Source organism: Engystomops pustulosus, chromosome 1, assembly GCF_040894005.1.
Source record: "Engystomops pustulosus chromosome 1, aEngPut4.maternal, whole genome shotgun sequence".
Lineage (NCBI taxonomy): Eukaryota > Metazoa > Chordata > Amphibia > Anura > Leptodactylidae > Engystomops > Engystomops pustulosus.
This window is the reverse complement of record NC_092411.1, coordinates 109,163,092-109,187,306: the sequence shown is the minus strand read 5'-3', so window position 1 is coordinate 109,187,306 and position 24,215 is coordinate 109,163,092. Positions and strand designations below refer to the sequence as shown.

General features: G+C 40.8%; 1 protein-coding gene across 7 annotated transcripts in view; it reads left to right on the top strand.

Annotated features, from left to right (window-relative positions):
- AOPEP (aminopeptidase O (putative)) overlaps positions 1-24,215 on the top strand; it is a 304,550-nt gene that overhangs the window by 163,533 nt on the left and 116,802 nt on the right. For 6 of the 7 annotated variants that reach the window (XR_011855579.1, XM_072150843.1, XM_072150844.1 and 3 more), the window contains one exon: positions 22,446-22,489. Coding sequence is in view for 6 of the 7 variants with exons in the window: in XM_072150843.1 (XP_072006944.1) it covers positions 22,446-22,489 (44 nt within the window). In the remaining variant the exon portion in view is untranslated. Of the gene's footprint in view, positions 1-22,445; positions 22,490-23,377; positions 23,618-24,215 lie in introns of those variants that run through there. The other variant, XM_072150846.1, reaches the window with a different exon arrangement.

The window sequence follows — 24,215 nt, the reverse complement described above, 5'->3', positions numbered from 1 at the left end:
CTGCCAGTACTTTAGCAAATTTCTGATCCAGCACTGCCGGGATCAGAGGTATCCACCGACAATTTGGGCTGTCAAGGACTTGGAAAGCCCTAAAACAGAGGCGAGGAGTTGTTTTGCACCTTCTGCAGTGAAAATGGCTGTGTGCTGGAAAAGCATCCAAGTTTCTGAGCCACATTGGACTGTATTTGCTCCAGAATTGCCTGTGACGTAGAGCCCGCTTGATAATCTAGGGGTTCCGTAGACTGAAAAGGGGTCCTCCTGTAGGGATTCATCATTCGAAGGTGGTGCAGATACGCACACCTACATCTTTTGTTGTCTAATATTCTTTCTCCAATTACCCAATTTACAGTTAGTTATGCCAGCCTCAGGGTAGAAGCAGGCCACTCTCAAGTATTTTTAAGACAGGCACCTGTATCAGGGCAGTGATGCCAGAGACCGTTAATAGAGACACGCACTTTGGGGCACACCACTGTCCGAGGCATAGGCAGCAACGGGATGGAGGCAGTGATGGTGACGATGAGTGGCAGGTGAAGGCTGAACTAGTAACTTTTGTTTCAACCCCGCAGGGGTTAAGCAGGCTAGAGGCCTACGGGTGCAGGGATATAGTGTGTGGCCCAGTGTAGTCAGAAGGCCAGCCTACCTCTCCATGAAGCATCAGGGCAGGCCATCCACCATAGGCAGCAGGAGATCCAGGGTAGGTGATGAGGAGCCACAGTCATCCCAGTCCTGCAGGCACGGGCTCCAGCACAGACTAGCACTCCCTAGAGCAAGGCAGATGGCGGGGCTGGGGTTAATCTGCAGAAGCACAGCGATCAAACTCCGGCACACCGCTCAGCAGGGGAAGGCAGGCCCAGTGATGAAACGACCCATGACAGCTCCAGAAGAGGGCCACCAGCACTTTTCGTCTCTAGGCATCTCCTACACATTTCCAGGAGAGACACACCACATGGCGATGGTGAGCGACACCCACATGTAGGCCTCAGGGAAGAGACACCGGCCGTACATGGACTGGAGTGGGACTAGGCACACACAGCCATGAACCGGAGAGGCAGGGGATCCAGGTGAGGTATTTTGGCCAGGTAAACTACTATCTTGTCTTCGGGATGGCGGACAGGGTCCCAGGAACTCAGCAGCGTGCGACCATCCTTGTCAGGCATCAGGCCATGCCCAGTCCTATGTACTCAGTGACCTCTGAATCATTCAAATAATACAAGGTTGTAGGCTTTAGCTAATATTCACACATTGGGGTCCTCTTTCACATTTATACACTTCTCTAAAAGAAGTTATGCTTTTTGACCCCTTTTGTCCTTTTATGAATGTACCTTTTGACTTCACCTGAAGAAAACAGCTGATCATAAATTATCACAGCTCCATAATACAACATAACACTGAGGCCCCTTTTAATGCATTTAGGATTGTAAAAATGGATAACCAGTTAAAGGGTGTTTTTAGGTCATTTATATTCATTTCCTATCCTTAGCTAAATCTGGATACTTCAGCATAGCTATTCTCATGTCCATCATGATAAACCATGGACAATTACTCATATATCCAGGCACAGCGACTGTGGTAATCTTTTATTTGTTATCCATGGAGTCCTTCCTTCTAAAATGAGGAATAGTAAATAGGTCCCTGCCTGCAAGAGCTTACAGTATATGAGGAAGAAGGGGGTGACACAAGAGGTATAAGAGCATGCATAATGGTCCAGCATTTTTTAGAAGGGAATGGAATAAAAATAATTTAATAAATAAAAATGTTGCTGTTTGAACCAGTCATCAGCCGCCATCTTAAATACAAAGTCCAAACTCAGTGGGACTGCAGAGAAGCCTATAGCTTGGTACCTTGCAATTTCTTGATAATAGATAATAAATAAGTGGGTTGATTTTTATGCTAGCTTTCCTTTCATTTTTTCCTCTTCCGGAGTACTGCATTCCAGATTTGCAAAGAGGCTCGAGGCCAAATCTCTGCCAGGTTTGAACAGTTTAGATTTGTTAATATGATAGACCATATAAGTGTTTATTAATTCAAATGACATAATGTTAAAAACATTTTAAAAATAAACACAACTTGATGATGTAGCACACATCAGCACAAGTCTGCATGAATCTGCAGAGATAAATGTGAAGCAGTAAACAATATAAAAAGGGTTACATATCCATAAGGCATAAACATCAGTCTGCGGAGGAAGGAAAAAGGTATTTGATGGCGCTATATAAATAAAGATTATTATCACCGTAATATATAAGGCTTGAAAAAGATGCAAGTCCGTCAAGTCCAACCTTTAAGAATTAAAAAATGTTTTTCCCCATGACTCGTGATATTTTTGCTCTTCAGAATGACATCTAGGCCCCTCTTGAACACGTACAAAGACTCTGCAATAACAACCTGCGGCAGAGAGTTCCATAGTCTCACTGCTCCCTTCAAGCACCATAGCGGATATATGCGGCAGGGAGCTGTGAAGGGTGTATGAAGAGGGCTCATGCTAAGACCCATCGCTAACACCCGCAGTCACTAACAACCTGTTGTTTGCCGCCAGCAAAGTCGCCGCATGGGCGCCGCCATGTTACCTGCAATCGTCGCTCCCCCGAACATCATCGGAGGGGGCAGCGATCGGTTGCCATGGTAGCCTTGGGTCTTTGTTTGACCCGAGGCTTAATGGCTTCTGCATATTCATTACAATGAGCCTGTGGCTCATTCTAATGTATAGTGTGCAGAAATGCCATATACTACAATACAGTTGTATTGCAGTGTATTGTAGGAATGATCAGACCATCTAGGTGGTCTAAGAAATAGTGAAAAAAAAACCCAGAAAAAAATAGTTTAAAAAATGTGAAAAATGAATAAAATATTAAAAGTTCAAATCACCCCCCTTTCCCTAGAACTGATATAAAATATAATAAACAATAAAAATCACAGACACATTAGGTATCGCTGCGTCCCAAAATGCCGATCTATCTAAATATAAAAACGGATATAATCTTTTTATATGACATAAAAATGTAAAAAAAATTATCAAATGTCGCACAGTCCTCAAAATGGTAGCAATGAAAACGTTGGCTCATTTTGCAAAAAAAATTACCCCACCCACAGCTCCATACACCAAAGTATGAAAAAATTATTAGCATCAGAAGATGGCAATTTTTTTTTTCTTTTTTGTACCCATTCGTTTAATTTTTGAAAATGTATGAAAACGCCATAAAACCTGTATAAACTTGGTATCACCGTGATCGTACCGAACCAAAGAATAAAGTAGAGGTGCTGTTTGGAGCGAAGAGTGAAAGTCGTAAAAACTGAGCCACCAAGAACGTGACGCACATGTGGGTTTTTTTTCAATTTTTCCACATTTGGAATTTTTTGCCGGCTTCCCAGTACACGGCATGAATTAATAAATAACATCATGGGAAAGTAAAATTTGTTACGCACAAAATAAGCCCTCACACAGCTCTGTACACGGAAAAATGAGAGTTATGGATTTTTGAAGATGAAGAGCGAGAAATGAGCAAGAATACCCTGCGTCCTTAAGGGGTTAAAGTAAAGAATCCATGCCCCCTTGTCCTGGTCACAGGCCTAGGTATAAAAAGATCTTTGGAGACATTCTTGTACTGTCCGACTTTTTTTATACACAATATTCCATATGTGGTCTGACCAGTGATTTGTTTAAGGGAAAAACTTTGTCTTTACCATGAGAATCTATTTCTCTCTTGATACACCCCATAATTTTATTTGCTTTATCAGCAGATGCCTGGCTCTAGTCACTAAAATTAAGTTTACCATCCTTCAATACTCCCACAAGTCTTTTTCATCTGCAGTTTTACCAAGCAATTGACTGTTTAGAACATAATTGTGTTACTTGTTTTCGTGGCGCAAGTGCATAACTTTACAATTATCTACATTAAACTTCATCAAACCATTTCCCCAATACTGACCCCTGTTGCACTCCACTGGTAACGTTAACCCAATGGGGGTCCCCCCTCAAAACTTCATCAGAGGATCAGGTGAAATCACACAAAGTGCTTTAATCAACCAAGATGTAATGTTTCAATCGCCATGGAGTCTTTGTTTGAAAATTTGTGGGATTTCACCTGATCTTCTGTTGTGCTGCAGCTTTTACCACCATATTAGACTAAGGAGAAAAACACAATTTAAAAAGTGAGTGTAATAAAAATGATAAATACTGACCAAGTGTGTTGCTAGTCCTAGATGCATGTTTTCCCCCTCAAAATTATGGGTATGCAAGTGATGCTGCTGGGGCCGGAATAAGTCCCAGAAGTGTTACTTGCAATTAAAATCCATTTTTTTAAATGGGCAGAGACTAGAGATGAGCGAGCACTAAAATGCTCAGGTGCTCGTTATTCGAGACAAACTTTTCCCGATGCTCGAGTGCTCGTCTCGAATAACGAACCCCATTGAAGTCAATGGGAGACTCGAGCATTTTTCAAGGGGACCAAGGGTCTGCACAGGGAAGCTTGGCCAAACACCTGGAAACCTCAGAAAATGATGGAAACACCATGGAAATGGACAGGAAACAGCAGGGGCAGCATGCATGGATGCCTCTGAGGCTGCTTAATCACACCATTATGCCAAAATTATGGGTAACAGCATGGCGATGACAGAGTGACCGAATGAGGCTAGATAGCATCTAAAACATTCAATAATTGACCCTGACACTATAGAAGACAGCATGCATAGAGCATAGAGAGTGGCATGGCGACATACCCCAAATGGACATACCAATTTAAAAAATTCCTTTTGGCGAGGATAACGTGTAGCACTGTATGTATCAGTATTTTTCCTGGTTAAGGCGGCAGAGAGGAACCAAAGGAGGTGAGCAAGAAGCGCTGAAATGATTTCCTATGTGAACAAAAGGTTGACGGTATATTTAGTCGATAACACAGCATGGTGGCGACATAGTGGCCAAGTTCCATAACGTATCTGGTGAAACGCCCAAAAAATTAGCCTTACACAGCTCGTTTGATAATTGGACGACATATGGAGGCAGCCATGGAGACGACTTCCATGATTAAGAATGACAGTATGGGGCATCCATATTGCGCTGCTATGATTGAAACTTCAGGTCTCCAGCATGGCGGCGACAGATGCGCCGAGTTCCATTATGTATCTGGTGAAACACCTGAAAATTCTGCCTGACACAGCTCGTTTGATAAGGGGATGAAGTGCTGTATATCCTCTCGCGCTCCAGTGTCTGGGGTATAGAGAGTTGAAAGTTGCGCATGGAGACATTGGTGGACGCTGTGGAGGATCGTGGAGGCGAAATGAACAGGAAACAGCAGGGTTAGTATACATGGATGCCTCTGAGGCTGCCTAATCTTGGGATGGAGCTGGCGGTCCGCTGCCAGGCGAGCTTTCGCCTGTCCAAGCCCCTGTCTCTCGGCTCCTCCCCACCTAAAATGGGCCTGGGGGGCAGAAGCGTTTACTTTGAAAAAATTATAATTTTCAAAGCAGGCGGGGTCGTTTGAATAATTCTTCTAGAAATAATGGAATAGCATAGTGGTTCTATTTTTAATTGTTTTTTCGGAAATGGTTCCATGATTAAGAATGACAGTATGGGGCATCCATATTGCGCTGCTATGATTGCAACTTCAGGTCTCCAGCATGGCGGCGACAGATGGGCCGAGCTCCATTATGTATCTGGTGAAACACCTGAAAATTCTGCCTGACACAGCTTGTTTGATAAGGGGATGATGTGCTGTATTTCCTCTCGCGCTCCAGCATCTTGGTTATAGAGAGTTGAAAGTTGCGCATGGAGACATTGGTAGACGCTGTGGAGGCGAAATGGACAGGAAACAGCAGGGGCAGTATGCATGGATGCCTCTGAGGCTGCTTAATCTTGGGATGGAGCTGGCGGTCCGCTGCCAGGCGAGCTTTCTCCTGTCCAAGCCCCTGTCTCTCGGCTCCTCCCCACCTAAAATGGGCCTGGGGGCCAGAAGCGTTAACTTTGAAAAAATTATAATTTTCAAAGCAGGCGGGGTCGTTTGAATAATTCATCTAGAAATAATGGAATAGCATAGTGGTTCTATTTTTAATTGTTTTTTCGGAAATGGTTCCATGATTAAGAGCGACAGTATGGGGCATCCATATTGCGCTGCTATGATTGCAACTTCTGGTTTCCAGCATGGCGGCGACAGATGGGCCGAGTTCCATTATGTATCTGGTGAAACACCCGAAAATTCTGCCTGACACAGCTCGTTTGATAAGGGGACAATGTATGGAGGCAGGAAGGTGGTAGTAGTAGATTAAAGGTGCTGCAGTTAAAACTATGTTAGTTGGATCTTGGGATGGAGCTGGCGGTCCGCTGCCTGGCGAGCTTTCGCCTGTCCAAGCCCCTGTCTCTCTGCTCCTCCCCAAACGGCAGTTCTAAGAACCTTTTGTATAAGCCAGTATATTTTGTGGATAACACAGCAGGGTGGCGACAAAGTTAACAAGTTTGATGTGGAAGCCATGAAAACAATCCAAAATTTTGCCTGACACAGCTCGTTTGCTAAGGGGATGATGTATGGAGGCAGCTATATGGACGACTTTGTGAGGCAGCTATGGAGATGATGTGTGGAGGTAGCAATGGAGACAACGTGTGGAGGCAGCTATAAAGACGACGTGTGGAGGCTGCTATGGATAGTGCCTGTATGTGGCAGTCCAAAAAAGTTTTCAAACCAGAGGAGCAGGTAAGTGGTCCTCCAGAAAAATTAAATAGATTGAGTGCCTGTAAATTGTTTAAAACAGAGGACCGGGTAGGTGGCCCTCCAGAAAAATTAAATACATAGAGTACTATAGCTAGAGCCAGTTGGTCCTGGCAAAAAAAAAGCCAGTTTCCTCTGCTTTGTACAAAGAGGAGGAAAAGGAGGAAATTGAGGAGGAGGAGTGCATACATTATTCAGGTTGAGCTTCTTTCACCTGGTGGAGAATGGAAATCCTGAGAAATCCAGGCTTTATTCATCTTGATAAGCGTCAGCCTGTCAGCGCTGTCAGTCAACAGGCGTGTACGCTTATCGGTGATGATGCCACCAGCTGCACTGAAAACCCGCTCAGACAACACGCTAGCGGCAGGGCAGGCAAGAACTTTCAAGGCGTACAGCGCCAGTTCGTGCCACATGTCCAGCTTTGAAACCCAGTAGTTTTAGGGAGCTGTGTGATCATTTAGGACGATGGTATGGTCAGCTACGTACTCCCTCACCATCTTTCTGTAAAGATCAGCCCTACTCTGCCTGGGGACAGGTGACAGTGTCTTGCTGGGGTGACATAAAACTGGCAAAGGCCTTGTAAAGCGTACGCCAGCCAGTGCTGGACAAGCTGCCTGCTCGTCTACTCTCCCTCGCTACTTGTCCCGCAGAAGTATGCCCTCTGCCGCTAACGCTGCCCGAGGGGAAATACTGTTTCAGCTTTGTGCACCAGGGCCTGCTGGTATTCATGCATTCTCACACTCCTTTCCTCTCCAGGGATGAGTGGAAAGATTTTGCTTGTACCGTGGGTCCAGGAGAGTGAATACCCAGTAATCGGTGCTGGAATAAATTCTTTGAACGCGAGGGTCACGGGATAGGCAGCCTAGCATGAAATCTGCCATATGCGCCAGAGTCCCAACTTGCAAGAATTCACTCCCCTCACTGGCCATTTCCTCCTCCTCCAACTCCTCTTCTTCTGCCCATACACGCTGAACAGTGAAGGACTGAGCAATGCTCCCCTCTTCTGTCTCGCCAACATTCTCCTCCTCACCCACCTCCACCTCCTCCGATATGCGCTGAGAAACAGACCTGAGGGTGCTTTGGCTATCAACAAGGAATTCTTCTTCCCTCGTCTCTTGTGACGAGCGCAAAGCTTCTGACTTAATGCTGACCAGAGAGTTTTTCAACAGGCCAAGCAACGGGATGGTGAGGCTGATGATGGCGGCATCGCCACTGACCATCTGTGTTGACTCCACAAAGTTACTCAGCACCTGACAGATATCAGACATCCACGTCCACTCTTCATTGTAGACTTGAGGAAGCTGACTGACCTGATTACCAGTTCTACCTGACTGACTGACCTGACTACCTGCACTGCTGGTAAACTCTGGATAACATGGTTAATGTTGAATTCCACCTCGTGGGCATGTCGCACAACAGTCGGTGAGTAGCTAGTTGGAGGTGGCGCTGCGCTGCCCTGAGAGTGGCAGCATCTGTGCTGGACTACCTGAAATGCGCACAGATGCGGCGCACCTTCGTGAGTAAATCAGACAGATTGGGGTATGTCTTGAGGAACTGCTTAACTATGAGATTTAACACATGGGCCAGGCATGGCACATGTGTCAGTCTGCCGAGTTGCAGAGCCGCCGCCAGGTTACGGCCGTTGTCACACACAACCATGCCTGGCTTCAGGTTCTTGTCGAAGACTCGCCTCCGTCTCAGAAGCACTGTGTTCACCCGGCCTATCAACCCAGCTTGGGTCTGTCACCTCATCATCCTCCGATCCCTCAGTCTGCTCCCCCCTCGGACTTCCTGTCCTGACAACAACTTCACCACTGTCTGACAACCGTGTCTCCTCATCGTCCGACACCTCTTTACACACTTCTTCCACTACGTCAACAATGTCATCATCACCCACAGACTGCGACCGGTGGAAAACCTGGGCATCGGAAAATAGCTCAGCAGCAACCGGACAAGTGGTTTTTGACTCTGGGAAGGGTCCAGAAAACAGTTCCTCAGAGTATGCCGGTTCAAATGCCAAATTTTCCTGGGAGGGGGCAGACCGGGGGGGAAGGAGGCTGAGGTGGAGGAGTGCTGATTTTGGTGACATGGGTGTACAGCGTGGAAGACTGGTGGACAAATGGCTAGAAGCATTGTCCGCAATCCACGACATCACCTGTTCGCACTGTTCTGGCCTCAACAGTGCTCTACCACGAGTCCCAGTAACTTGAGACATGAACCTAGGGAGTGTAGCTCTGCGGCGTTCCCCTGCTCTCTCATCAGCAGGTGGTGTCTCAACCCGCCCATGCCCTCGTCCTCTACGCCTAGCCCTCGGGTTCAACATTTTCAAAATTAAAGTGTAAACTGTACATTTTTTTTTTTTTATGTGTGTTTTTGTTTTTTTAACAAAATGATGCTATCCTATTGCTATGGCTAGTTTCTAACATACACTGACAGCACACAACTGGATTTTGTGTTGTGTCTGATGACTTTTAGTTTTGAAAAAAAAAGAAAAGAAAAAGCAGACTGTGCCTAATTCAATCAAACCCCTAATAAGTTGTCCCACTTAGGTGTTTGAGATGGATATGTTTGTCACTAAGAGCTAAACAGAACGTTCGCAAGTCTCCCTTCAAATTCGTTACAGTATGGTACTAGCTACACTACTAGTGCCAGCAAGGCCAGCCACAAGCAAATCAACAAAATATATATATGACGCTATTGTAGCCCTAAGAAAGCCGGTTGTGTTCTTGTATGCCTAGTTTCTAACCTACACTGACGGGACACAACTGGATTTTGTGGTGTGTCACTTTAAGTTTTGAAAAAAAAATAAAAAAATCGGCAGACTGTGCCTAATTCAATCAAACCCCTAATAAATTGTCCCACTTAGGTGTTTGAGATGGATATGTGTGTCACTAAGAGCTAAATATAACTTTGCAAGTCTCCCTGCAAATTCGTCACAATATGGTACTAGCTGCACTACTAGTGCCAGCAAGCCCAGCCACAAGCAAGGAAAAAAAAATATTCTAGCCCTAAAAAGGGCTGTTGGGTTCTTGTAGACTCACTCCTGCCTAATTGTAAGCTAAAAAACACCCTAACGCTATCTCTGCAGTAGTACTGCAGTATTGTACAGTGATCGTTATTCCTTTTTCTAAAAAATCTATGAGGATGACGCCATTCGGATCCCAAAAAATCGTCGCTATGACCTTTCCGGCCGTTGCAGTCGACACACCTAAGGCCTCTGCTACTTTGTGCACTTTCGTCCATCGATCAGTGAGTATCATGTCGTGGACTTTTTGAATTATTTCCTTGGTAACCACGTCTACCGGGCTTCCTGGTCGCTCCTCATCAAAAACGGATGTTCGCCCATGTTTAAATTCGTTAAACCAATATCTAACTGTGGTCATAGATAGCAAAGTGTCCTCATACACAACATCCAACTTTGCATTTATCACCTCGCATTTTTTCCCATCCAAAAACAAAAAGCGAATTACCGAATGATACTGCTCTTTTTCCATCTTTGTGAAAATCACGAAAAACGTCTTACTCAAATGGCTGCCAAATCTAAACTAACCCATCAATCAAAAACCAATTGATAGATGGCAGCACATGATGATAACACCAACTTCCTTCAGGAACGCCCTCTGTTGGCAAACAAGGGTACTTATTGAACCGCCCTTCTATGTCTCTGACACTCTCATTCCAGCGACTGTTTCTGAAACTCTCATTCTAGCGACTGTCTGTCTCTGGCAGTCTCATTACAGTGACTGTTTCTCTCTGACACTCTCATTCCATTGACCGTCTCTGTCTCAGACTGTTACCTTGTTTATGGGGAAATTTATCAGAAGAGTCTGAGGCTCTTCTGCTGACAGATCGCTCCCCTTTAGCGGATGCCAAGTTAGTGGCACCTTCTTGCCAGCCGCTTTTTATCGCCGCCAGTATTGGCATTTTGTGCTAGCACCGATCACGTTACCTACCTTGTGTGGAGAGGGCTTAGCCCTCAGGAAATAAGAGAAAAACTTGAGATAGAGAAACTATTTGTTATTAAAATTATAACCAATACTATTCATTTCTTTAAAAAAAATTATTTACACTAATTGTAATATATGATCCCAAAATGTTATATATAATCCCTTAGACTCCAAAAATGTAAAAATTAGGGATTACCATAAGCATGGTATAGAACTCCGTTTTTAGTGGATAAGGAAAAAAAATTAAATATGACTTTTTATTTATATATTTCCTTAACTTCAAATGTGTATGAATGTTTTTCTTTCCATGAATATGACGCACTTCGGTCAAAGGATGTGGTATTGCTTATACATGCAGTTTTGGATATGTTAAACGTTGAGCCAGGAAATTATCAAGTTTTGATAGTTGCGTGTATGAACTTTTAAAATAATTCTGCAGTCAACTTTGAGTATTGCAGCTCCTCAAGAAACTTAACTGAATGATTTTTTCACTTCATAATAATCTTTCTCAAAGATATTAGAAATTGCATAGATTTTTGTATAATTTGTAAGCACACAATATTCTTTAACAGTGACCTTGGGCAAACTAGAGTATGGATAAACTGCCGCAATGATGATACCAGTGAATACTGCCATATATAGTGAGAAAGAAAGTTAAGAGAGGCAAATATCTTTCCAAACATTCCACTAGAAATGCCTTTCCTAACAACAAGTCACAATATGCAGCACATGAACTTTACAAAATGTCATCTAATTTACAAGTGGAATTTTTTGATATAGCCACATGAGAAAAAAAACTAAACATCATACACTATCCTCACATTTGTGAAGAAAAAACAACTATGTACAGAAAAACTTACCACTTACTGACAAAAAAATCCAAACACAAGTACAAATCCTTGCAGAAACCGTTGCCAGAGCAAAGTTTTGTATATTAATAAGTTATATATTTTTTTATATAATTTCTATTAGGTCACATAGTTTTCAAGATCCCTACTTGGTGTAATTGGAACATTTTATTATTTAGCTTGTGAATACAAATATGACATAGTAATGTAGCACATGTGCACAGCACATGATTCAGTGCTTATAACTGGCCCAGACTAATTCTTATCCACTAAATTGATGGTGCTATTAGACCTTCAAGTCAGATTGAAAGGCCAAGGGACAAGCATGACCTCAGGCATCACTAGCTTGAACTTCACAGTACCTAGATTCCTTCATATGGCATTTCTTTAAAGATTAGAATATTGGCTTTTATGATCCAGAATACCTCACGATGGCCATGAATATGTGCACTAGGGTACCAAGGATACTGACATGTTTATGGAAAGGGATCTGTAACTGCAACTAAAGTATAGAGAACTGCTGGTGTGCTTATAAAGAGTCTAATTTTTAGAATGGCTCCAGGAGCATTGTAGTAGGTGCTGTAGAGTTCAAATCGTGTCTTCTGAATTGACTTTTCCCCTCTAACCCCTTTAGTGTAATTAATCTCCTCAAATAAAGGCCAGTTCACATTTTGGTTATTTCATCAGTTTTAGCTTGGCAAAACCTCATGAAGAGATTCCACCAAGATAGAATGGATGATTTGCAACTGTTCTGTTTGTTCAACAACATATGGTTTTGGCTAACAATAGCTAATTTAAAATTAAAGGGGTTGGCCACTCTTTTACATAAGCTGCCCAAGTGAATTTACTCCCTTAATAATAATCACTGAATGTTCATCAAGTTATTCGGTACTCTTGATTCTAACATGTGTTCTGTCTGAAGACTCTTGTCCTTCTTTGTTTACATGTTGAAGCACTGATGAATAGTAGGGGCCTGCAGCTCGAGATTATGACTCCTCATACAACCCCCTCCTCTTCCCATGTATGTTAGTAAAACAATAAGTGAGAGAGACACCATGGGTAATTCCATGGGCCCGTCACAGCGCCGGCACGGACCAAGACCTGGTTTTGATCCAGCACCCATATTGGCAGGCATATCCCCCATGGCTCTGGATCCCGTTTTTCCAACAAGCACCGCACAACAGAAGCAGCAGACACCATGCAACACCGCACCATGTGAACAGGAAAAAAGGCTCACCATGTGTGAACAGGTGTTGAATACTCACTGTTCCATGTGGTCTTCCACAGGTACACTCGGAGACATGCAGGTGCATCTCAATAAATTTGAATTTCAGTAATTTCATTCAAAAAGTAAAACTCATATATAATACGTTTTATATATTTTAATGTTAATGATTTTGGCTTACAGCCAAGGAAACCCCAAAAGTAATTATTTAAAAAAAAAATAAGAATATTTTTAAGACCATCTGTAAAAAAGTTTTTGAACATTTGCATGTTTTTTAAATAAGTAAATTGGTGATTTTTTTTAACCCCTTCGACTACGTCACGTTTCGGCTGCGGCTGTTTGGAGAGGGAAACCGGTGGTAGCACTGATCACAGGTTCTAATCCTTAGAACGCCGCAGGCAAGTGGGCGCCACCATGTTGATCTGTCGCTATGACAGCCTTGGGTCACACAAAGACCCAAAGCTGTCTTGTTTCACACACCATGTATTACAATGTGTGACTTACACGTCATAAACATGTTAGCTATTGCCGCATCCCAAAATGTTTGATCTATCAAGATATAAACGGAAAAAGTAAAAAATGCCCCTGTTTGCCATTTTGCAAAATATAAAAAATTCTGTAAAAAGTGATGAAAAGGCTGTCCAGTCCTCCAAACCACAAAATTTTAGCATTGAAAGATCATCAAACGTTGTAAAAAAATTACACCACACATAGCTTCATACTTCCAATGAAGTATGAAAAAGTTATTAGCACCAGAAGATTTTTTTTTTGTACAAAAGGTTTTAATTTTTGTATATGTATGAAAACATTATACAACCTACATAAATTTGGTATCCCCCAAATTGTACCGACCCAAAGAAGTAGACATGTCATTGGTGACATGTGAAAGACGTAAAATTAAAGCCCACAAGAAAATGGCGTGAATGGATTTTTTAAACCAATTACACTGCATTTGGAATTTTTTTTTTCCTGCATTCCAGTACAAGGCATGCAATATTAAATTGTCACTATGAAGTGCAATTTTGTTATGCTTAAAACAAGCCCTCACACAGTTTTGTACATAGAAAATTTAAAACGTTATGGATTTTTGAAGGTGGGGAGTGAAAAATTAAAACCCAAAAATGAAAAAGTGCCTGCTCATTAAGGTAATTGGAAAGCAATAAAGGCTATGTAGTACACTTCCTGATTAGTGATCAAAATGACAGTTTTGACTATTTTTTCCCTTGTAATATATGCAAACATTGTTTTACTCCTTATCACGCTTGTTTTCAGCTTGGCATTTCGTTCTAAAAAAAATGAAAACGTTTGTAAAAACTTTTCATTTTCAAAGTTCAAATTGTTTTAATTTCCAGACAGGAAGTAAAACTACCCAAAAAGCTGGATAATTAACATTTCCGGAAATGTCTGCTTTATGTTGGGATGATATTTTATGTGTCCTCTCATTTTTCTAGGATGTTGTGAGGCTTAGAACTTTAGGTGCAATTTTTCTAATTTCATGAAAATCTCCAAAACTCACATTTTGACAGACGACTCAGCTTTCAAGGGACTTTAAAAGGCCTGAATAATAGTAAAACCCTATAAATTACCCCACTATAGAAACTTCACCCCTCAACCTATGCAATTCAACTTCTATTAAGTCTATTAACCCTTTAAGTGTTTTTCATGGGTTAAAACAATATGGACCTGCGATTTAGAATTTTTTAAAAAAATACATTCATTTGGGCCAAAACTGACACTTTCATAATGAATTATATTATCAAAAGCTCTGCAAATTTTGATGCCCAATTTCTTCCAAGTGTCCTGATACCCCATATATGTTGATAAACTGCTGTCTGGGCACACGGGCGTGCATGGAATGGAAGCAGTGCCATTGAGAGCAGATTTGTATTATCACATTGTACAGGCTATAAATTTAAATTTTATTGGTAATGTGAACATATGAGGGTGTATTATTTGCAGGGTGAGATACACTGTATATATTATTCATTTTGGGGGTCTATAGCTTATTCATGAGATTTTATTAACTATTTCAAAGGGGATACAAACAATATCATCTTTTTTTTCCGGCTCACCGTAATGTAAATATTTTCTTTATTCTCTGGTTCACTTCAATTTCGGTGATACCTCATTTATAGTTTTTCTTATCTTTCCTCAATTTTACTGAGCAAAACCAATATTGGAAAAAATCAAAAATAAAAATTTTTTTCTATCAACAACTTTTCAGGGGCATAACTTCTGTATTTTTCTGTTGACAGATCTGGTTGAGGGCTAATTTTTTTGCGAATAGAGTTGTTCTTCAGTCTCTCAGTCGTATCATATTAGGACGCATAACTTTTTTTGATTACTTTTTCGAACATTTTTGGGGATTGTATTTGATGAAAAAATTGTAAATTACGGGAAGTTTTTGGTGTTTTTTTATATTTTTATATGCTGACGGTGTCAGTCAAGTAATTTGGGTGTTCGAAGAATTTTGAAACTACTCACCATCTTGGCTAGGATTGTTGCTCTCCGTGATGTCATCGGGGAGTGGCGATCCGTTGCTATGACAGCCTCGAGTTACACAAAGGCTATCCAGGGGCATAACGATCGCGGTTGCAGGGGGTGCAACTGCGACCCGGCCCCTGGAATATATAGTCTGCCAATATTGGGGGGGCGGGGCTGTATTGGGTGTGGGGGCTGCAGCTCTCACAGATTAAAATTCGTGCAGCCGCCGGTACGTTACACCTTTCAGCTATATCAAAGCTGTCCTCTGATACAGCTGAAAGCCGGGACAGAGCAGGAAGTGATGCACTGTGGGCCGGTCGTAGTGGCTTCATTACACTGCTGGCACTGCAAAGAAGACTTTGCTTAGGGATATTGTAGTGGCACTTATCAATTTCCAACCTTTCCAGTTCTATGTGCTACCATCAAGACCTTTTCACCAAAAAAGGAACAAATATACACAGATTTTTTGCAAAGAATGTGGGCACTAAAATAGAAACTGTCTCAGATTGTTACCAAGAATTAGCAAACAATTTGTTAACAAAAATTTGTAAACAACTTGTTAACAAAAACAATTTAATTCAATTTGCTTGTCTCGATATAATATTCAATTACAATAGTTGAAGACCAATATTTAAGATATTTAAAAACATATTCATGCATATAAAAATGGCGATTATATATAGACAAAAGACGTGATTATACATAGACAGAGAAGTAAAACATGAAATCCTTTTTTAAGGTACTTTCATAAAATTCCCAAAATGGAAAGAAAAAAGTTTACAGATATTTGATAGATGAAATCTATATTTTTTGATTAACATATATGTGTTAAAGGAAACCTACCACTTGAAGTGGCAGGTATAAGAGGGAACTACCGAGCACCAGCTCAGGGTGAGCTGGTGCCGGAGCTTATTTTTGTTAGTGTTTTAAACCGCAGTATCGCGGTTAAAACACTTTATAAACTTTATGGCCGAAGCTGCTTCGGCGCTTACCATGCGCGTGACCGTGCACGCGGCTACATAGGAAGTGAAGGAGAGCCGAAAGCGTACCTCCGTGCGCCGAAGCAGCTTCGGCCATAAAGTTTAAAAAGTGTTTTAAACCGCAGTATCGCGGTAACAAAACTAAGCTCCGGCACCAGCTCACCCTGAGCTGGTGCTCGGTAGTTCCCTCTTATACCTGCCACTTCAAGTGGTATGTTTCCTTTAAGGTTTACGACCAAGGGGTAAGTATTCCAGGAGGTTTGTGTTTTCAGGTCATAGGGCCCTATGCTTGTAATACACGTTTTTATATAATAAAAAAGGGAAAAATAAAAAGAAAAATTATAAATAAAAATGAAAATATAAAATAGACAATAAAATTTGTTTCTTTGAGCAGCTTTCAATCTTTTATGACAATTTTAGCCTTCATGTGGTACCTTTATGGTTTGTAATATGCGACTGTTTGTTATATTATTTGGCACTCACGGTTAGTTGATATTCAGCTGGGCTGATGTTAGTGTTTCTTAGCGGGACCGTGTTGCCTTTTTCTGCGGGTTCCGATCACCAGCTATGTCTATTTCGCCGCTTTGTCGTCCCAGGGGACGTTATGTAGATTGTCTCTGGGCTGTGCAAGCTGGATGCGTTCTTTGTTCTGTAGTGGCGTTCAGAACGCCGTTGAAGACGCTGCTGATGACGCCTTTGACCGGCTTGTGGATCGTGGGTTTTCACCTCCCGCAGCCCAAACTAGCTGATCTTGATGTCACGTGTTTTCAGCTTTTGTAGTACACACGACGTTGAAGCTCCGGAGCAAGGTTATGTTGTACTTTCAAATAAATAGTCCACTAATGTGAATCATAGATGTTGTAAGGTATGAAGCTGCTCAATTCTTATGACATATGCTAGACGCGTTTCGAAGCATGAAGCTTCATCTTCAGTAGCTTAAAAAAATGTGTATACCTCCTTCTGTTCACTCACTTTTATACCCCTTGTTGGTTGTTTGTTAATGCCCGTCCTGGATTCCTTCCCCTGGTTACCTTGTAAACCTGGTGTGGATTTTTCAAAAAGTTCTTTTTGAGATCGGTATATGAAGATTACCTACATATAATCAATAAATGTAGTTTCACAATAGAACAATACAATTATATATGTATGTTGGGTGGGGGACAGTAGGAGACCCCCACGAGTGCTGGAAAACAGCCTGACTATCGTGGAGAGTGTTCCGCTGTGCCCCATCCATTACAAAAAGCCAAAAATTTCCAACTCTGCATTTAACCCCTTAGGTATCAGCGTGTCAAACTCATATATAAACCTAGATTCTGCCTTGGACATTTTTGCGATATAATCTCCACCTCGCCAGTCTTTTGCAATAGACTGGAGTGCACAGAATTGTAGCTGAGAAAAATCCATATTGTGACTTATTTTGAAATGTTTTGATAAAGAATGTGTTTCCAAGCATTTCTTAATATTTCTTATGTGTTCTGAAATCCTTTCTTTCAAGGATCTGATTGTTCTACCAATATATTGTTTATTGCATGTGCAAGTTATAATGTATATCACTCCTGTGCTGTTGCACGTGAGCAGCTCATTTATTATATGCATGTGATTATTGTTTGATGATTTGACTTGGGAAGTTCTTTTTTTGAATGAAGTTTTTTTGCAACAAGTGCATTCTCAGCATCTGTAAAAACCTTTCAGATTGAGCCAGGTCTCAGGTGTGGTTCTCGTTTTCTTTTTGATGGATGGAGCTATTTGTAAGCCTAAATTCGGAGCTTTGGTATAGTCTATGGGTGGTCTCTCAGGTAGCATTTCATGAAGTGCTCTGTCGTTTTTTAACATATCCCAATGTCTAGTAATTATGTTTTGTATTTTCTTATACTGTGTGTTATATGGTAAAATGATTTTAGTTTTGTTCGCTTGTAGGGTGTTTTCTGTGTCTTTTTCTTCATTTATTTTATTGTGTGACGATGTGGTTTTGTTTTTCAATAATTGTTCTCTTGTGAGTTGTCTTGCTTTATGTAAAGCTGGTTCTAGTGTCGTGATTTTATAGTCTTTTTCTTGAAATTGTAATGTTAGTTGGCTTCTTCAAATTTTTCTATTGTCGTGCAGTTCCTTCTAAGTCTTCTGAACTGTCCATAAGGTATATTATCTAACCATCTAGGGAGATGGCAACTGTGCCTAGATATGTAGCTGTTTCTCGACGTGGGTTTTCTTTAAGTACTGCACTCTAGCTTGCCTTCTTTTATGTCAATTTGCAAGTCCAAAAATTCTACTCTTTCTTTGCTTATATTGGGTGTAAAATAAAGGTTGTAGGTGTTATTATTTATTGCTGAGATGAAGTTTTTTAATTCTATTTCACTTTTGTCCCAAATCAAAATGACGTTGTCAATATAACGACGCCAGAGCACCAGGCCGTCACCAAGCATGCTTTCTATGGTTGTTCCTCCCAATATGCCATAAATAAATTAGCATAGCTTGGTGCGAACCTGGTGCCCATGGCTGTACAGGATAATTGGAGATAAAAATCCCCTTCAAAATAAAAATAATTATGCTCTAAATTGAACTGGATGCATTCTCTCAAAAAGTTAATTTTTTCATTCTTTAAGTCTCCTGCATTTGTTAGATAATATTCCACTGCGTGAATTCCTAAATTGTGTTTTATGCATGTATAAAATGAACTGACGTCCAGAGTTGCGATAAGCCAGCTTTGATCCCACTGCAAACCTTCTAGGACCCCTATAATTTGATTTGTGTCTTTCAAATAACTTTTTGTTTTTTTAACATATTCCTGCAAAAAACTGTCTATATCAGTGGTGGTGAACCTACGGCACGGGTGCCCGAGGTGGCACTCTGAGCCATTTCTGTGGGCACTCAGACCATTGCCTCAGGGCAAAGTTCACCAAGTATGACCAAATCCACCAAATCTTCCTGCAGTCCCAGGCAACTTAAGAGATGCTGCTCTCAGCGCTATTATAAAGTGACACTTCATTGGCCGTTTGGAACTGCGGGAAAAGTGAGAAGATGTTGACAGAACTGCAATATCTTTGGAGGTCTTCCTGCTGGAACCACCATTCATCCTCTACAGAGAGAGCCTGGAGAGAATCTATAATGAGTCTGAAATTGTCCTCCTTCTTTCAACTGTATTGGTGACCTCAGGGGGACAATATGATTGAAAGATGTGGAAGAACAGGTAGCAAGAAGTTACTGCTTAAAAAGCCATGTTGGCACTTCACGGCAAAAAAGTGGATTTTGCTTGTAGTTTGGGCACTCCGTCTCCAAAAGGTTCGCCATCACTGGTCTATATATTGTGAAAGATTAGCTGTTAATGATCCTATGCCGGATACTATTGGTTGTCCGGGTGGGTTATTTTTGTCTTTGTGAATTTTTGGTATACAATAAAATATAGGTATCCTGTAATGTTTGTGTAATATGTGGTCATATTCATATGCTTCATCTAATAACTTAGTTCTGTTGCGTATAGATTGGTGGGATCGCTAGAAAGTTTACAGTAGTTTTTTTCATCTTGTAGTTGTTTTAAACACTCTTTGTTATATACTAGTGTATCAAGTATCACAACACCCCCCCCCCCCTTTATCTGCTGGGCGTATAGTTATATTGTTGTTTTTCTGTAAATTTCTCGTCACTTGTTGTTCTTATTTTGTTAGATTTGGGTATCTATTTGTTTGTTTGAGCTTTTTAATATCTTTTTCACAGGACAGTTTAAACAATGTCATTTCTTTGCTCATCTCTTGTCTTGGGAAGAATTTAGATTTCGGTTTTAAGTCTGTGTGTTTGAAATAAGCCGATTTTAAATTACATTGGTCTACATTATATTTTTCTAATGAGTTTTTCATATAGTATTTTTTTAAACATAAATTTCGCATGTATTTTTCTATACCTATGTATATTCCAAATCTGTCCAGTTTGTGGCTGGGTGCAAATTTGAGTCCCTTATTTAATAGACTAATGTGATTTTTACTCAGTGTTGTTTTACTTAAGTTACAAATACCTAGTGTTTCTAGATCAGTGTTGGTTATGTCTTCCCTATTTTTTTCTTTGGTGTTGTGCTCGTTTCCATGTCCTCTTCTAATTCTCTTTTTTTGACTGGGATCCCAATGGTGGGGTTGTCCGGTATGATTGTGCTATTTGTGTCTGTGTGGTGTGTGTTATCTGTGATGAAGTGGATGGGATCTGAGTGACTTGGGCATATGTGGAGTCTCTCCTGAGTATTTGTGATTGTGCATATGTAGTCCTCTTGTGTTCGTGTCTGTATGGTGACGTTTGTCTGTATCTTGACTGTTGGTATGTCGGTCTGTGACTGGTTTGTTGATAATTGTAATGGTGATTCTGATTTGTATACCCCTGTGGATTGCAAAGAAGACAGTTGCCCGTCACCAATGCTAAGGAGGTGAGTATAATTTTTTCCCATCCCCCTGCTGGTAGCAAATACGGTATGAGGGAGGGAGTAGCTTCAAGTATGTAGTAAGGGGTGGAAGGGTTTATAATGGATCTTAGCATGTAGTAAGGGGGTGGAAGGGTTAATTATGAATCTTAGCATGTAGTAAGGGGGTGGGAAATTTGATAATGGCTCCTAGTATGTAGTAAGGGGGTGGATGGGTTAATAGTGGCTCTTTGTATGTAGGAAGGGGGTGGAAGGGTTAATAGTGGCTCTTAGTATGTAGTAAGGGGGTGGAAGGGTTAATAATGGCTTTTAGAACGAGTAAGGGGGTGGAAGGGTTAATAGTGGCTCTTAGTATGTAGTAAGAGGGTGGAAGGGTTAATAATATCTCTTATTATGTAGTATGGGGGTGGAAGGGTTAATTATGGATCTTAGCATGTAAGTGGGTGGGAAATTTAATAATGGCTCCTAGTATGTAGTAAGGGGGTGGAAAGGTTAATTATGGCTCTTCGTATGTAGTAAAGGGGTGGAAGGGTTAATAATGGCTCTGAGCATGTAGTAAAGGGGTGGGAGAATTAATAATGGCTCTTAGTATGTAGTAAGTCGGTGGAAGGGTTAATAGTGGCTCTTAGTATGTAGTAAGGGGGTGGAAGGGTTAATAGTGGCTTTTAGTACGAGTAAGGGTTGGAAGGGTTAATAGTGGCTCTTAGTATGTAATAAGGGAGTGGGAGGGTTATTCACCTAAAAAACTCTCAAGATTAGGTACATAAGTGTACAGTTGTAATAGGTGCTGCCTAGAGAAGGCAGATGATATACACATTTTGTGATATTGTCTGAGGATAAGGAGGTTTTGGGAAATGGTGGTGAAGGAGATAGGAAAGCTCTTCCAGTTGAGCATACCACACATGATCCAGAGGATATTTTGGAAGTGGAAGGTAGGGAAAAGGGTAGGGGTCATGTGGCAAAAAAACTTATTTTCCTGGCAAGACTATGTATAGTCAAAAAATGTATGTGTAAGGAGGAACCATCATGTATGATGTAGATAAGGTTTGTGAACTGTACCATATCGGCTGAGGGGCTTGCCAAAATGAAGAGTGGTAATCTGGGCATTATTAAGTATAGGGAAAAATGGCAGGCTTGAATATGTTCCAATTTTTGTGATGAAAAAAATATATTTCTGGGATTTACAAGCGATATTGGGAAGGAAGGAGATGGGTTGTTGATCGGCGGAGAGGGGGATTAGGCAGGATTTTTTTTGGGGGGGGTTGTGTGTGGGCGGGGTAAGGGAAAAAGGAAGGGCTGATAATTTTTTTTTTTATGTAATATGAGAATGTAATTTTACACATGTGCCCATCATTGTGATAAAAGGGGCAATAGAGAAAGATTGAATATAAAATGTTTAAGACCTCCTCTTATTCTAAATGCAGATTTTTTTGATACTTATGGTGGAATAATGTAGGCACAAATGTTTTTATAACTTTGTATTGTCAGTTTATTCTGTTAAATTTGTCAAAATAAAATATATTAAAAAATACAGATTAGGCAGGGAGGAAGAATCTACCAACAGATCTACTTCTGATAGATTCCTCATGGTGGATTTCCTTTAAAATCGACAGCAGTTATTTCTACTTGCTCAGGTACAGAGATTTCATTTCAATTAAATTACATAAGTAAATTGTAATTTATAGGTAGTAATTGTAATAGTAATTGTATAGGTAGTACCTATGTTAACACACACAGAGATCCTATGACTTTCTAGAATGGTAAATAAAGCAGCTGGTTTAATAGACCTTTGATTTATTGCATTATTTAAATCTGTTTATACTATTATATAATTGTGGACCTAAATAATATTTTATTTTCTTTCTTTCAGGATTTTTTGTATATGTTATTGGAAACGATTCCTGAACATTCAAAGTAAGTTTTATATAGAGTTGTAACTTTTTTTTCTTTTGTGAATTTTGTATTTATAAAGGGAACAGAAGTAAAAAAGGGGAAGGGGAACCAGGTATATATACAGCATATATTCACCATACAAAAAATATGTATGTGTGGATGGGTGTGCACTGAGTAAAAGGAAAGGGAGGGGGCACATCAGAATTAACAAAGAGATATCACACTCTTCTAATGAGGTTACATGAAAGGGAAGGCAATGGGTGAATGTTTTTTTTTAATTCCATATAAAACACATTAGCCTCAAAGCATTTATAAATGTGCATACAGTTAAATGGAGAACAGTGCTGGTGAGAATGAGTGTCCACAATGCGACCCAAAACCCATTTATTTAATGCAAAGGGCCAACATAGCAATTTAAGCAGTAACTTATTGCTATCATATTGCTCCCTGCTCTGCCACATCTTTCCTGAGGACACCAATACAATTAAAAGAAGGATTTGCAATTTTGATTATCATTTCCTCTGTAGCATACCTCCTGGACCCCCAAACAGAAAGAATCACAGCGTCCAGTGCATGAGTTCCAATCATATTTTGAATTTGTTCACACCTTCTCACTATTTCTGCAGTCCAAGTACCACAACATGTGTCGCTTTAAAATAGTGCTCAGTGCAGAATATTTTTATCTACCTGGGACTGCAGGAGGAGGCCTTGGATATTCTCTCCAGATTCTGTGTTAAGAGGATGCCCTGCATGCCCACAGAGAGGGTTCTGAGCACACACATGCCATAGCATAGCAAAATGGCTTTAATGCCACATTAAAAGCAAAACTATATCTGTGAAGCGTTATATTTGAAATAAAATGCAGAAATGCATAGTTCATGTGATAATAGTAAACACTTTCTCCTGTAGTGAGCAGTGTATCTGAAGATCTGTACACCGTATGCAGACAAGGAAAGGAGGCTAAATATACTGTGTCCCCTGTAGTAAATTGAGCTAACTATAATTACCTGTGGGCGTCTTCTCCATGATCCCGGAACACATCTAATTAGCCTTGAGCACTCTGGCGTACACAGAGCACGTGGGGTTAATAATTATGCATGACTCCAGCAGCCATACTTGCTTCCTTTCCCCTTTTGGAGATCCCGGTGACATCACATTTATACAGAACAGAGCAAAAGTTTGGACACACCTTTGCATTCAAAGAGTTTTCTGTATTTTCATGACTATAAAAATTCTAGATTGTAGATCCAAAGCATAAATTGACACATGTGGAATTATATACTTTAAAAAAAAGCGTGAAACAACTGAAAATATGTCTTATATTGTAGTTTTTTCAAATTAGCCACCGTTTGCTTTGATTACTGCTTTGCACACTCATGGCGTTTTCTTGATGAGCTTCAAAAGGTAGTCATTTGAAATGGTCTTCCAACAGTCTTGTAGGAGTTCCCAGAGATGCTTAGCGCTTGTTGACCCTTTTGCCTTCACTCTGCGGTCCAGCTCACCCCAAACCATCTCATTTGGGTTTATGTCTGGTGAGTGTGGAGGTCAGGTAATTTGGCGTAGCACCTCATCACTCTCCTTCTTGGTCAAATAGCCCTTACACAGCCTGGAGGTTTGTTTGGGGTCATTGTCCTGTTGAAAAATAAATGATGGTCCAACTGATCGCAAACCAAATGGAATAGCATGCCTCTGAAATACGCTGTGGGAACTATTCTTGTTCAGTATGCCTTCAATTTTAAATAAATTC